The sequence below is a fragment of the Plecotus auritus genome (genome assembly GCF_963455305.1).
Source record: "Plecotus auritus genome assembly, chromosome: 12".
NCBI classification, from domain to species: domain Eukaryota; kingdom Metazoa; phylum Chordata; class Mammalia; order Chiroptera; family Vespertilionidae; genus Plecotus; species Plecotus auritus.
The window spans coordinates 40,673,918-40,690,155 of NC_137778.1; the positions used below are offsets into that span (position 1 = coordinate 40,673,918).

The 16,238-nt window shown below is 49.6% G+C and overlaps 1 protein-coding gene across 8 annotated transcripts in view; it reads right to left on the reverse strand.

Annotated features, from left to right (window-relative positions):
* The window catches only part of NTNG1 (netrin G1), a 248,577-nt gene that overhangs the window by 232,062 nt on the left and 277 nt on the right, over nt 1–16,238 (reverse strand). For 5 of the 8 annotated variants that reach the window (XM_080649326.1, XM_080649323.1, XM_080649325.1 and 2 more), the window contains exons 1-2: nt 15,432–16,172; nt 5,766–6,529 (exon numbers count right to left, since the gene is read on the reverse strand). In XM_080649326.1, coding sequence (XP_080505452.1) covers nt 5,766–6,011 — 246 coding nt within the window. In that variant the 5' untranslated portion in view covers nt 6,012–6,529; nt 15,432–16,172. Of the gene's footprint in view, nt 1–5,765; nt 6,530–15,118; nt 15,371–15,431; nt 16,179–16,238 lie in introns of those variants that run through there. The other 3 variants (XM_080649320.1, XM_080649322.1, XM_080649321.1) reach the window with 3 other exon arrangements.

Genomic DNA, 16,238 nt, shown 5'->3' on the forward strand with positions numbered 1-16,238 from the left:
TAATTCCCTGCAAACACGAATCAAACTTTCCTAAGAAAAAAGTCTAAATAATGAACTAATAACAATCGAGTGTTAATAATGAAGGGACTGAAGGTTTTTAAAAATTCCATTCTGGCATAATTAAGGGATAAATCAGTTCGAATGAAATATGTCGCTGTTATTAAAACTTCATTCATTTATTGAATTATGTTTCATGCGGACAGAGTGCATTTTTAAGATTATTCGATTATTATATAAGTCAATGTCATTTCCCCGTTTTGGGAAAATTGATATTAATGCCTTGTCATTGAAAATGTAACAGAGTTTATCAAATTAACTTCTCAAAGGCCACCTGATAGCCTCCAGATGGCTTTCCTGAGCTGATGTCAAGCCATAAATGTAAGTTATGGAGACCCCTGAGACGCCACGTCCCCACTCCCTCATCCCACCGGGTTCCTTCAGAATCATAAAACTCGAAGGCTTGCCACCGCTTTCATAAATCCCATTTAAACGTAATGAAATATGCTCTATTCACAATGCTTACAATAATTAAAGTTTTTCCCCCTTCTTAATAGGAGTCTATATAGAAATGGCATCATATAAAAGGATCGTTAATAGACCTGCAATGGCACTTGAATAAATGCCTATCAAGGTCCCCATTAGTAAATTTCCTAAAGAAAATCCATTCCCATTTCAAATCCTGACATTTTATTTAGAAAAATTATACTCCTTCTTTTCATTATTTCAGTAAACATAATGAAGGTATTGCTAACTACCCCGCCGAGTACTTTCTTTTCTGCGTTTTTTTAGTAATCTGAGCCTCCTTGTAATTAAAGGCGTGCTACATTAATGATGCCTAGCATCTCCAAGGGGAACGTTTAATGTCCACCTCATAATATTATGCCAAAATTACATGCCCCGAAGACTTCTTAATAATCTTGTGTTTCCTAATTTGGTTTTGATTGGCTCCGAAATCCATCGCCGCACCCAAGGGCCCTCGTTTCTCCAGTCATCAGCACTTCTGAGGCATAGATTGCAGGGACGCCCATGACTCCTTGCGCCTGCAGCCTTCTTTTCAAAGCTCCGGTTGAACTTACCCAGAGAACGAGCTGCAGGCTGGAGATCAGTGCAGATAATCTGGCCTGTGTGTGTAAGGCACGGGGGTGTGGCGTGGTGACATCTGTCTGAGCACCAGGAACAGCTCCGGGCTGTCCCTCAGCTTGGCTCACAGGTTCATGGATCCCTTTGCTCTTTATGCACATAGACCGACGGCAGTGGCCAGAGGACCTGTGTTTTCTGACAGAGCTGCGCCACCTGAGGCTTTGTCGTGGCTCCGAGCAGGCTGTGACCCAGACCAAATGGGAGGCCAGCCTGAGACAGACGCTCAACCCTCTTCTACCCTCAGATCCTTCCCCCTGAATGGAAACAGCTATTTTTTTTTTAGCCACCAACAACTTAAAAGAAATGTATAATATTAAATTAAAAAGAAAATGTATGACCTCAATATGCACAATTCATACAGATAGGGCATCCCGAAAAATGATACGCATTTTGTTTTTTTATTTATTTTTTTAAAATATATTTTTATTGGTTTCAGAGAAGAAGGGGGAGAGAGAGAGAGAGTGAAACATCAATGATGAGAGAGAATCATTGATTGGCTGCCTCCTGCATGCCCCATACTGGGGATCGCACCCACAACCCGAGCATGTGCCCTTGACTGGAATCGAACCTGGGACCATTTAGTCTGCAGGCCGACGCTCTATCCACTGAGCCAAACCAGCTAGGGCTGATACGCATTTTGAATAATCATTCATTCCAATGGGTTAAATCCAAAACGAAAGCAACATCAATTGAGCTATCCGCTGAGAAGTGTGTGTACATTTTGGGGGGACACCCTGTATATTCGTTTACACCTATATCTATGTATACTCCCCTATTCCATTATCCTGAGTAGAAATGGCAGGATTCTCCCATAAAACTAATGTTTAAAGTGCTGGCCTTATAAATACACAACAACTTAAAAATCACCAGACACCGAAGCGTTATTAAGTAGGTCACCCAGGTTAGCAAGCAGAGATCTGTGGTCCAATGGAATCACGTGGTCCCTTTCTTCTTAAATGTCCCCTCTAAAGTCAGTGTGGCGTTCACGGATGACACAGAACGACGAAGCAAGTGCAAACAGCAGGGGCCCAGACCCTTAGTGCATTGCCAGTGAACTTGAGCCTCGCAGAAAATAAATGGGAACGACAGGTCACTTTTCTGACAGAACGTCCCCTCGGTGCTCAGCACTGCTGTGGCCACAGCGAGTCAGGGCGTCGCCGGCTGAGCAGGTGATCGCAGAAACCATTCTGCGCGAACATTTGCATCTAAGGGCTAAGGAGGACTGCACTCAGATGGCAGGTGCCCTGATGTAATGGGTCATAACGACTCGGGGGGAGCAGGTGGGATGCGTGTGTCAAGGAGGGGAGAGCGTGAAAGTCGAGACACAAATGACTCGGGAGTCCATCAGACCCGGGGCTAAGGAGAACCTCAGAGGGTCTGAGATGACAGCATCCGGAGGCAGCCTGACCGCCTGGGGTCGGGAGCCCGAACCTGCCCAGAGAACGCGCTTCTGCACTGGGCCGTTGCCGTCGGCTTGGCTTACCACAGGCACGCAATCAGTCCCAAAGTCTGCATTCACGGGACGGTGGTTAGATCCCTTATGCCCATCATACGCATATGAAGGAGTCCAAACGCAGCCCCGATGGGCACCGTCTCATATGCCCTGCAGTCTCCCTCGGAAAACGGTGCGGCTCACTGACAATCTGAAACCCCCCAAGGCGTCCGTGCAGCGGCATCTAGTACAATGTGGCCTTTTCAAAAGACTGTCCCGTGGGGTTTCATGTGAGTGAGCATACAGAGCACATAGGTGAGTCCAGGGGATGACGATCGGGGTCATCATTTGAATTCTGTTCTCCCCTTCGGTCTCTGACATCCCTTAGCCAGTAGGCTGGTAGGCACTGGCTCATTTAAGGGCCGTAGACCATGTCCCCGTGAAAGGCAGGGAGAGAAGTTCTGGAACGTCCCCTTTCCCACCCATGATGGGGGGAAGGGGCGTGCAGCAGACACCCAAGCACACCTTTGGGCGCGAGGGACAGGAACAGGGCTGAGCAGGCATTCTCTGGCCAGAGGCTGAGATGGGGAAGTCGCACGTCAAACAACCCATTGAACACATCACTCGGGGCCCGTGCAAGTGGAAATACTCTCTGAACAAGGAGATGTGCTACTTTACCGAGACGTGTAAATCACTGACCACGTCCAGGGTGGTGCATTGTTTCAAGGACATGAGAACCTATATACAGTGCTAGAGTATTCTTAGTAATATGAAGAGCCTGGCCAATATGCTGAGTGGGGGAGAGTCGACCTATGAGCCAGGAGGTCACTGTTCTATTCCCAGTCAGGGGTTGTGGGCTCCATCCCCAGTAGGGGGCGTGCAGAAGACAACTGATCAATGATTGTCTCTCATCATGGATGTTTCTATCTCGCCCTCCCTCACCCTTCCTCTCTGTGAAATCAATAAAAAACATATTAAAAAATAAAAAATAATAATATGAAGAGCTGGCCCGGAACTCCTCCTGTCCTATAAGGAGTAAAAGATCATACAACCTATTACCTGCATGCAATTTCCCCGTAGATGCACGACCTGATCTGAAACCTGACCTTTCCTGAGAGATGATTAAAGGCCTTATATAAAGCCCACCACTCCCCTGGCCTTTTCACAGACTTACTGTAATTTTGCAAATCTGTTTGAATGAACTCCTCTCCTGGAGGTCTCTGGTACCTAAGGGGAGACTTCTTTGCAAAGTGCATGCCTGCCCGCCTCCCAGGGAGCAGGGTCCTCCCGTTGAAATCCTTAGTCTTCCTGGGGGACTTTAGTCATCTTGACACCTAATCGCCAAGCTCTTTCTCTCACTCCCCACAGAATCAGGTTTAGGCGATAATTCAAAGCAGTCCCCAAAGGCACTTCTGAAAAATGGCAAGCCCTTAGCTTTTAGGTGAAAACACTCTTTATTGCTCAAAAATCGTTTCCCGTTGCAAAACCCTTTCTCCAGTGCTAGGTCTGGGATGATCTTATGCTAACTGGGGACTGTTAACAGATGCTACTTTGATGAATCATTTCACTCTCCTGAAAACGCCCGGCCAGGTTCCAGATAATAAAGCCAGGTAAGAAGACTATTAAAATCTGCCATACGGTTCTATCTGCTCCATGAAAAATGGATCGCGGTCCCTGGATGGAATGAAGATCACCTATGACACAAAAGCAGTGGCCTCCCCCAAATGAACAGGCTGCCTGAAGGCCTTAGCACACTGACGTACGTCACTACAACCACCAAACTCTTCTACTCATACCTCAGAGGTGTGTTGTCAGCAAGGTCCCTGTGAAAATTCAGTGTGTCACTCCAGGCTTACCTTTCTGAAAGCATTTCCCTTTCCACCCAGAACAGGTGTCCGACCCACCGCGAGAACAATGAACTCCATGCCTTTGCTTATCCAAAGGACAGCCCAGAAGGTCCCCAAATAACATGGTTTCATCCAAAGCCGTCGACTTATAATGTTGGTGAGACGCCAGCAGAATGTGACTCTTGTTTCTGCCAATTAGCCTGTGGGACAACTGGTTTTGTTACACGTTGTGTCTCTTCAAGTGGCAGAACCTAGCAACAAAGTTAAGCGCGGACTTGCTGTACCTGAATTTGTATGTTCCGCATCATTAACCTTCAGCAAATATGTTCCCCACATCCCAACGTTCAACTCTAAAACACCCATGGCAAACCGCAGCCCTTGAAGACAAGGGGCAGCAGGAACTGACAAATAAGACTCCTCGGACTAGCTTATTTCGCTCAGCGTAATACTCTCCAGGTCCATCCATGCCATTGCAAATGGTAAGATAAGTATCACATGATCTCACTCATAGGTGGAATCTAATGAACAAAATAAACTGATGATTAAAAACAGACCCAGAGACACAGAAGCATGAACAGACCCTTGAATCTCAGAGGGAAGGCAGGGAGGGTGGGTGGGAAGAGATCAACCAATGAACTTGAATGCATATATGCATAACCCGTGGACACAGGCAATGGGGTGGAGCGGGCTGGGGGTGGGGGGTGACAGGATCAGGCTGGAAGAGGTTAATGGGGGAAAAAGGAGGACTTATGTAATACTTTCAACAATAAAGATTTAAAATGATAAAGACGCCACTGGCAAAGCTCCACACAACACCTTAGTCCCTCTCTCCGCCCCTGCTTCTCTTCTCACTGGTCTCCTAACCACAGATTTCCACATCCCAGCAGTTTCCTGAGGAGGAAAACCATGACATCCACTCTAGCCTCGAGATGTGAGACCTGGGACTGGCCTTAGGTCCCCACAGGGAGGAACCCCTGTAGTGGAGGGTGGTTCGCCCATAGGTTTTCTCCAGACCCTATCGCATACGGCCTGATCAGATCCCCTCTCCAATCCGAAACTCAACTGCAGCTGGACGTGTCCTTTGACAACTTGTTCACAGTGTCCTTGTCTCTGTGAAACCTCTGGAAAGCGGAAGGTCAGGTCCAGAGGCTCCATCACACTGTTACTAGCGGTCCCAGATGGGACTGGCCTGCACTGGGATGCCGCGGGCCTGCTGCCCTAATGGTCCCCACCCACAGATCCAGCTCATCGATGGGTTGAGTCTTTGACTCACCTCATTGGTAGTCACGCACCACAAGCCCCCACTGACCAGGAAACCTTCTATTCGAAGGGGTGGCCTCACTCACCATCGCGCAGAACGTCTCGGGAGGGTCTCCGCACGTGATGTCGGGAGGGTCCAGCTTCACTTTCAGGTACTTGGTCATGTCTGTAGATTCCGGCTGACAGGCCATGTAATCCCACACTTTGCCTTCTTCCGTGTAGATCTGGGTCTTGCACACATCGTAATGTCCCCACACCAGGGGGTAGGGCTGCATCACTGACGACACAGTGACCCAGAGGGCGTGAAGGGACAGGAATCTTGACAAATACATCTCTAAATTCTTGGCGATCTTGGCGGGAACTGGCACAGGGTTGGCTTATCTGTGGCCTGTGTCTGTTTTACACACACATGAATGTCTGTACATAGGTAGGGCCGGATATTTAAAAAAAAAAAAAAAAAGAGGATGAGACCTCAATGTTGATGCCAAAACTGACCGTGAAGGGTTGAGATACTGGGCACGCTCAGGGATCTGGAGGACTTTGGTGGAAAGCTAACATACTGACGCGGGGGGGCGTTAACAGCAGCCTGTGGGTTTGTTGTTGTCCTACAACATATCTACTCGATGGGGTCCAGTTGGTTTCTGTGAAAGATGTCCAGTTGCAGATAGTGATTCAGCAAAGGGGTAGCTCTCTGGCTGAGCATCCGATCGCCCTGGGAGATCCCGGGTGTTCGTGGCTCACCAGGGCTGCCGGGACGCACTCAGGTGTCAATATCGGAAGGAAGAGGGTGAGTGTCTCTAACTGGTGTCTGTGTCCCATCAATCATTCTCTTCTTCTGGCACCAACAGCCCTGTAGAAACAATAAGAAGGAGAGTTACAGTACTGAATTACCAAATACAGGAAAGGTTGACAGTGAGGAGGTTGGACACAACATAAAACAAATGGGTCTCAGCTGCTGTGATGGAGTGAGCAGACCAGAGCAATCATTCCCACTGGGAGGTGGATTTCAATAGGAAGGATCCAAGTCTTGCACATCACTAAGACGTGTGTGTGTGTGTGTGTGTGTGTGTGTGTGTGTGTGTGTGTGTGTTCTGGGGGAGTTACAGGTTTTCGCTTCAAAAACTTTATTTCCCTCTTCACCAAACTGAGAGCAAGGAGCCAGCCTGAAGCAGGTCTCACCTGTGGGAGGGCTAGAAAATCTCCCAGAACAATGAGGAAGATGAGTGCTTTTACCACACTGGCAAAGATGTGGCAGCTACCTGTATGCCTTTTGTCTCTTGGCAAAGAGCCCCTAGAAATCTCCCAGTTCCTGCCTGGCAACCCACTTGGGTCCCCTCCCTGCAGCAGGGAGCTTTGCTATAAGAAACCTTTACTTTCGCTCATCTCTTTGTCCATGAACTCATTCTTCCATTTCACGAGACAACGGACTCGGACACGAACAGAAATTTTGGATATCATCTTTGGAGGCCCCAGCGAGATTCTACAGAATGAATCCATCAAGCTGTAAGTGGTCATGGAAATGGATCCCCGAATAACAGCCCCTTTGGTCTCTGGTCCCCTAGATTGCCCACCTCTAATGGAGCCCTAACAACTGTTGCCATCAACAAGGCCCCTTCCCAGTCAGAAATAGAGTGGTCCTCACCCCTCTTCCCTAACAGCAGTTAAGGATTCGTAGCAGACACCAGTGGGTCAGCCACACCCTGTCCCTTGTAAAATCATGAGAACAAAGGGTCTCCATCCCAGGAAGAACACACAGGGCGGGGAAAATGAGCAGCAATTCAGGAATCCTGAAGATTAAAATGTATGAATGTTGCTAGGGCCGAATTTTTCGAACCAACTAATGGTAAGTTAGCGGAACACATATTGACCCCTAGACAAAGGAACTGTCCCAGCAACCCGTGCGGGTCCCCTCCCTGCAGCAGGGAGCTTTTCTGTAATAAACCTTTACTTTCACTCAAAGGAAAAAATACAAACACACACACACACACACACACACACATACACACACACTAGAGGCACAGTGCATGAAATTCATGCAACGGGGGCGGGGTAGGGGCTCAGCCCAGCATGCACACTCTCCAATCTGTGACCCCTTGGGGGATATCTGACTGCCAAATCGGCAGTTGGACATCCGTCTCACAATCCGGGACCGCTGGCTCCTAACCCCTCACCTGTCTGCCTGCCTGATCACCCCTACCAGCCTCTGCCTGCCGCCTGATCACCCATAACTGCTCCTCCTGCCAGTCTGGTTGCCCCTAACTGCCCCCCTTGCCAGCCTGGTTGCCCCCAACTGCCCCCCCTGCCAGCCTGATCACCCCTAACTGTCCCCCCTGCCAGCCTGGTCATCCCCAACTGCCCCCCCTGCCAGCCTGATCACCCCTAACTGCCCCCCCCTGCCAGCCTGGTCATCCCCAACTGCCCCCCCTGCCAGCCTGATCACCCCTAACTGCCCCCCCTGCCAGCCTGGTCGTCCCCAACTGCCCCCCCCCCTGCCAGCCTGATCACCCCTAACTGCCCCCCCCTGCCAGCCTGGTCGTCCCCAACTGCCCCCCTGCCAGCCTGATCATCCCTAACTGCCCCCCCTGCCAGCCTGGTCGTCCCCAACTGCCCCCCCCCCCACCAGCCTGATGACCCCTAACTGCCCCCCCCCCCCCCGCCAGCCTGGTTGCCCCCAACTGCCACCCGCTGCTGGCCTGGTCTCCCCCAACTGCCTCCTCCGCCAGCCTGGTCGCCCCTAACTGCCCTCCCCCACCAGTCTGGTCACTCCTCACTGCCCCCCCTGCCAGCTTGGCCACCCCCAACTTCCCCCCTGCCTGCCTGGTCACCCCCAACTCTCCCCCCCACCGGCCTGGTTGCTCCTCACTGCCCCCCTCTGCCAGCCTGGTCACCCCTCACTGCTCCCCCCCACCAGCCTGGTTATCCCCAACTGCCCCCCTCTGCTGGCCTTGTCGCCCTCACTGCCCCCCCCTGCTGGCCTGGTTGCCCCACGCAGCATGCTGTTCGGTTGTTTGGTTGCCCCTCACTGCCCGCGCGCCCCCCCTCCCTCCCCGCCGGCCTGGTCGCCCCACGCAGCATCCTGTTGCATGAGGGTGTCCCGACCAATTTGCATATTACCCTTTTATTAATACACACACACACACACACCAATTGCTTGTACATTTCTCAGCCTTTGTGAGCTGGAGTGAAAATTGGCTTTGTTTGCACTAGCCTGCCCCTTTCGAGTTGCCCGTGACGCTGGGAGAATTTAGCATCTTTTTGTTCAGTTGCATTTAGTCATAAAGATAATTTGGCACTCTGAAAGAAAAAAAGATTCAAAGTAAAACCAAAGGAGAAAATTTCCCTTTCCTCGGAATTCTCTATTCTCTCGCATCTTTTTACAGACATGACATCCGCATCTGTAGTTACTTTCTGTGACAGAATAAGAGAATTTGTCCCAAAGGCGAATATTATATGCCGCTTTAAAACAAAAAGCTCGGTAGTAAAACGCACAATTTAAAATGCACATTTAAAAATAGCTGAGGGTGACTTAACAGGCCGTGAAGCAGAATAATATGGCACTAATTCTAAGAGAAAATAAAAATGACTGTTTCAAAATACTCTTGCTTAACTGATAATGCAGCCTCCATAGCTATGAGTATAAGTCACAGGTGGGTTGAACTGGCAACTTTTCTCTTTGGGGATCACAGCCCATATCTAAACAAATGATAAAAGTTGGATTCCAGGTTTCAAAGCATGAATTTGCTTAATTAGTTGGTCCATGTTGTCATAGTCCCAATCATTATTTTCGAAACCACCGAAAAAGGGCAAAAAGCCCAGAGTTCCAGAAAATAGCCTCAGAGACCCTTCGAGTGACATAAAGCAGGTTCAGTACGGGCGTTCCCTATCTTCAAACAACCTCATAAAAGGAACCCGCTCTATTTAAATAACGCACCATCTTAAAATGAACGCAGCCACGGAAACCATGAAATGCCAGCAGATGGTTGAATTGTGTTTCCATAGCGAAGTAATTTATAATAATTGCTTTATGGATGCAAGCACCATTTTCATTATATCCCATTCATAAAACGTTATCATACAGCTGCAAATTGTGATATTTCCTATTAGGAAAAGTTGAAGAGTGGAGTTCCTGGGAAGCAATAATTAGCAGTGTGTCTATACATGGATCAGCTACCCATTTGAATCTGCCTCCTCCCTATAACGGAAAGACGACGCTGTGTGTTGAGCACGCTTGGACATCTTAAGCTAAAAAGGAAAACATCCCCAAGGAGCATGTGGTGTGGCTACTACGGCCTTCTGTTTTTTGTTTGTGTGAGTGTGTGCGCGTGTGCGCGTGTGTGTGTGCGCGTGTGTGTGTGTATGTGTATGTGTGTGTGTGTGTGTGTGTGTGTGTGTGTGTGTTTCAGATTCACTAATAGATGTAGGTTGATATTTTCGGAAACATCCACCATTTTAACAGGTAATAATCTGAAGAGGTGTTAAAACAGTATAAATGCACATTTTTCCAGATGATGGTTCAACAGTGTTTGCTGCTTTATTATAACCAGAACCAACACTTCCACGGTGTGTGTGGGGGGTGTTACAACGGAAGCCCTATAAAATCCACTCGACCAGAAATTCACTTCAATTCTCAGTGTCAAATGCACAGCAACTTATTTATCCAGGACCATATGTTCCTGAAAACCCGACCTGGATGGCAACACTCGGAAGTGACTAAGCGCTAGGAGTTAATTCTTAATATTCTTTCAAAAATATGACCCCACCAAAAAAAAAGGGGGGGGGGAAGGCATATGTAATACTTTCAACAATAAAGATAAAAAAAAAAAATAAATGACCCCAAGTACATATTTGAATTCTCCCTGAAGCTACTCCACCTTTTAAAAAAAACACCACAAAACAATGGACGTTCACCCCCCCCCAAATCCACTTCTTCTGAATTACTGTCTTTATCCACATGTGGCCCTCCCGCCACCACAAAACAAAGGGGGAGTGTATCCAGGCACACGGGAAATTTGGGCATGAAGGAAATGCATGCGAACCTATTTCTCTTTCCTGACCCAACAGCCGTCCCACTGTGACGGCCTCTCATTAAACTCTATGGGAGTGATAATGATGGTCATTACACAGAATTATGGACCAGACCATTGATCGGATTTAGAGAACTGACAAGGGAAAATGCAGAGGAGTGCAAGATATTTGAATACGAGGCCCTTGCAGGCCTGTGCGACAGACGTCCCTGACAAGAGGCAGCCAATTATAGCTCCCATTTCTGGCACATAACCAGTTGTGATTAATAGTTTTCCATTGCTTTACAGACGTACTATTAATGTATTAAAAATGTCAGGCCTTGGCAAGCACTAGTATGGCATGGCCCGGGCGGGCTGTGGGATTTACATTTAATGAGCTCCCATTGACACGGAGAAGGGTACGGGCCACGGCAGGGTATAGGTCAGGAGGGGAGGGGCGCCGAGCCCTTCTTCCACAGGATTCCTTGATTCCATCCTCATTTTCTAGATGCAAACACGCCTCACCCAGAACATATCCTTCTTATTAGGGTTCCCTTAGTTGTTGGTGCAACACACACAGGTGCAAAATTCCCTTAATATAAGACTAATAGGGAATCAAAGCTATGAGCTTCCATGGCACACAGAAACCTCTGTCAACATCAGGACTTTTGTACGAGTTATGGAGTTTTCAAATAACATCAAACCATGTGAAAACATTGTTTGTAACGTCTATTATTACCCAATGGCACCGGTCCCCATCTGGCTATGCGTGCCAGCAGGTCAGAATCACCAATAGCTTCTTAAAAGCTAGGTCGTGGCGGCAAATAGCTAGGCAACCGGATCAGGAGAAGGGCAGTCAGTGACCAATGTGGGGGTTTAATGACCGAAATGAACCCCTTCTGGCCCAGGACGGAGCTACTTGCTAAGTGATGTGGGCTTCGAATGTGTCCCAGGTGTGCGCATCCCTTACTCCCAGCAGCTCCAGAGCGCCCTGGTAGTCTTGTTCTTGACTTTGCAAACCTTGGGAACTCACCACGAATCCAATTAATGACAGCATCTCTCTACCTGGGCACTGAAAGTCCTCTCGGCTAAAAATACCCATTAACATGCTGGGAGCTCTCCCTGGACCTCTGGCTGGTGCATACATTTGCAGCGCCCACATAAAAATGTAAAACTGTGTCATGCCCTCAAGTTGATGGGTGCTATTGATCTGGACTAAAACAGGCTATCAAATGGCCTCGCACACATGGAATGTGATCTTTCTCCAGGATCCTGTAGCGAATCTCCCTCCCCCTCGGATCAACTCTGCCGGGGGTAGCTCCCGGGCCCTCTCTTGCAGCAGAAAAGGAGCCTTCCCCAAAGGCGACATGCAGGTAAGGGTGACCAAAAGCGTGGGTAGCGACAGTCCAAACCAACTGCCAATTTCATCAACAGAGAGGAAAATACTGAGAGTGAATCCCCAGACTCTAGCTGGCTTTCCACACTCATTCTGTTATATAAGCTCCTCCAGAGGTGGGGGTGTTGGGAGTAGGCTCTTATGCCGTAAACACTCTGCTCCTGGGGCACCTGAAATAGACAGCGATTGACTCATTCCTCATAGACGTGAAGGGTTTTATAAATATACTTGTTTTTGAATGGGAAGGAACAAAACGACGATCATCATAGTCCATTGACTGAAGCATATAAAGAATGCTGTATACAAATTCTGTCACCTGTCAAAATTAGCAGCCTCCAACATTGCCCCGATGAGCTTGACCAGAGTAGGCGGTTAAGTAGACTGAATGTTCTTTGCATTTATTTAGTGGTTGCAAAGTGAACCTTTTCTTGGCCTCTTCCCCGGAAATGCTTGCTTCTCTCCTTTTGTAACTGTCTCTCAACATATAAGGGGTTTGACATGTTCTGCAACGTGACTGGCATTTTTTTTTTTCTACTCGGACTTGATTGGCTCTTATGAGCAACTGCCTATCATGAGAGTCTCAACAAAAGCAAACAGCACACCTTTGTATGGGAAAGAGCCCTGCCTCCACCAGAGAAGGCTGCTCAGAGAAATTCGTCAGCCTCTACTTGGCAGGATGCGGGATAATTCACACCATCGTTTCAGAAGCAGCGAAGCCTCAAGAAACCCATTGCTTCATGATCACAGGACAGCAAGTCTTGCCTTCTCTCGCAGGGAAGTCCGGAGAGCCGAGGCTTAAAGAACACAGAGGAGGAAATCTACACCCACCTGAAGTTTGGAAACAAAACTCTGGGTTCTGAAGATTAAATTATTTTTAGAGGATGCTACATCCCTTACTGAACTACAATACAATACAGTTCGCGCATACACACACACACACACATACACATACACACACACACACTCACTCATTTTTCTGTGAACATACAATTGACTTTTTGAGTTGAATGCAATTTTATTTCTTCCTGAGCGACTTGGGCCTTTTGCAACTAAAACTCTCTCCCGAAATCTTACAACACTTAGACAACATATCAGCTAGATGGGTAACAGCTTAATTTTTGAAGCGTGTTACTTGATTATTTTCCATGAACAATAATGGAAGCAAAGACAGGTATTTGCTCCAGTTACAAATATACCAAAGGACAACTGCAAAATACATTACCTGCCTCTTCTTTAAAATAAATAAATAAATAAAGGTAACCTGCATCGCGTTCACGCACATGCCCAGGGAGAGCTGGCAAAACAAACATCTCGATAGGAAAACAGCTCTCTGTGCCAGCAAAGTCTTTTCTTACAGAATTTTCATTTCCACCACAGGAAGTATCACCACATCAATAGACAGACGTATGGAATCCCGAATGCCCTCACGTTGGTCTTGAACTTCGTGACACCCGGAAAAGGACAGGGAATGTGCCCCTCCTGCACGCGAGCTGGGACAGCATGACGGGAAACGCTTGATGGATTTTGTTCTTTGTGCCGTGATCCACATGCAAAGATTCAAATTTTATCCTAATCCAACACTGCAAGCGCTTACCTCCCCCCAAATCGTGGACAGTTATGGAGCTGCTCTTTCTGTTCTTTATTTTTGCCAAAGAGAAGTGGGTGGGGGTACATTTAGGCATTCAGAGTGACCGTTCCAGTACTTGCTGAAGCCAGGGCTTGCTAATTCCCAGGGGTTAGACATGCTTTGCAAGGGCTAGACAAATCCCCCGAGCCTTGTCCCTCCTCCGACAAAGACAATGTCTGGAAAACTTTTTCTAACAAGCCTCACTGTTAAGTATATTTGAATCCAAGGTTTTGTTTGTCAGATCTTTCTGGTGTGGTTTTTTTTTTTTTTTTTTTCCATTCCTGAAAGATAAGAAAACTCAGTTTTTTCAGTCCTAAACTAGGGCCTTATTTCTAGAGCAAAGCTACTGCCAGATACACCATATGTTGAGTGATATGTTGAATCCCACTCAGAATTTTCCATTCTGAAGATCGACAATTACCTGTGCCTGGGCCAGGAGAATGGGGAAGGGGATGGGGAACAAAAGCCTTTACTCCCTGGAAATCGATACGATTGGCAACACACACTCCGGCTTTTCCAAATAAAGCTGCTTTAAAATCCCCCGCTGGGGATTTTTCTCCCTTGCCCTGTAAAATGACAACCTCCTAAGTGGATTTCTGGAAAAAGAAAGAAAGAAAAAAAAAGGTCCCCAGGTGAGGCTAGTAAGATAAACAGCAGAGGGCGCAGTTTCTTTTTTTATCCAAGTTTGCCCATGTAGGCATCACTTAATTGGTTATTTTGGGCCCAATAACAGTCAGTATTATTTGTATTATATATAGGTATCCACAGATCCATACGAGAGAGCAACTCATTGTCCCTAGCCGGATCCATCCACCGATAATGCAATGCCAGCAAAGAATCTGAGAAACCATTCCTAACTGCATCCCCACATCAAGTGCTCCCCTCTGCATCCTCCCCCCGCCCCCCAACCGGGGATAGCCAGGCTTTCATCTCGCACCACTAAAAGGGATTAAATGCAGGGAACTTCAAATGCAATCAGTGGGCTCCCGGCTGCAAAGGGCCCGCAAGAGGGCAAGCCCCCCACCCCCATGCCCAAAGCAAAGAAAATTGGTGAAAGAAAAAAGGGGACCCTTCAGTGCATGCTGTGTGCTCAGGTGTGTGGAGGGAGAGCGCGCTGTGCGCCCTTCCTTCTGTCTGTCCAGCGAGGCACAACCCAGCATCTCGCTCTGGATACAACACGCCAGGCATCCCCTGCTGGGGCGCACACCCCGAGCCCGAGCCCAAGCTGGGGGTGGGGGTGCGCGGGGGTGTGTGCGCACAGGGGCTCCTGCTGCCTCCTCCCCGCGCTTCGCAAACTTCCTCGCCCACCCCGGAGCCTCGCCTCCCGCCAGCAGCTGGCACTGGGGGGCGGGAGGGAGGGGCAGCCCGGGGGGGGGCAGAGGGGCTGAAGGAGGGGGACGCGGCGGCACTCACCCTGTGGCCCAGTGGCCCCTGCGCCCGCGGGAGCCGAGCGGACGGCCCCGGGTGGCAGCCCAGCCCAGCCTGGTGCACCTCCTGCGGCGGCTGCAGTGGCGGAGCCCCCGGGGGGCACTCAGAGGGCGGCGGCGAAGGTTCCCGCCGAGCCTCCCCAGGGCTCGGGGCGCAGCGGGAGGGACAGGGTGTGGACCCAGCACCTCCGCAGCCGCCACCGCAGCCCCGCGGTCCCCATCGCGCCCAGCCCGCAGCGGGAGGGGACTCCGAGCGCCCCAAGCCTGCGCCCGCCCGCCACTCCCTGCCGCTTAATTACCTTCCCTCCGCGCCCCGGGGGGAGCCTCCGGTGTCGCCCCGCTGGGAGCCCTCGCCCAGAGGGGGGGATTCCTTCCCGTTGACGTCCTCTTCCCAAATGCAAAAGATCAGTGACTTTGACAGGTAGATGAGGAGGAGGGAGCGGCGGGTGGAGAGGAAGCAAGGACGGGAAAGGTGCCTCTCCCTCCAAAACCCGAGCGACGTTAATAATGGACTCGCAGCCTCCGGGAGGTCTCCAGCCGTCCCGCCCGCCGGCTCCGCGCTGCGCCGCCTCGCGCCACTGCCTCTGCCACTTCTCGCCTTAAACTTTTACGGAGGGATTTTTTTTTTTCCTATTTATAATTTTTTTTTCCTATCCCTTTAAAAAAAAATGTTAAGCTGCAGGACGATTTCCTGATTCCCTGGGCTCAGCACCAGCAGCCGGGCGGTTCTACCCCGCTCGGCCCAGCTTTCATTTTATTTCCAAGGAGGACGTGGAGCTTCGTCCGAAGGGACCTAAATCGGGACCATTATGAGCATTGGCGCCAAGATCCTCCGGTACCGATGCCGCCCGGCCTCCCTGCGCGCATTCCTCCACTCAAGTCAGAAATGTCACTGCACATCGCGGTGATGGCTGCGAGACGCGACGCACCCCAAGTCCATTTGCTGAAATAGACATGGCCCGGCCCGCCGACGCTGCTGGATTGCGGTGCCCGGCTCCCCGCCCTGCCCGCCGCGCCCGCCCGGCTGGACCCCGCTGCCAGCGGCCAGCAGCTCCGGGCAAACTTCGGGGCGCGTGCACACGCGGGAGTGCGCGCGCGGTGGGGGG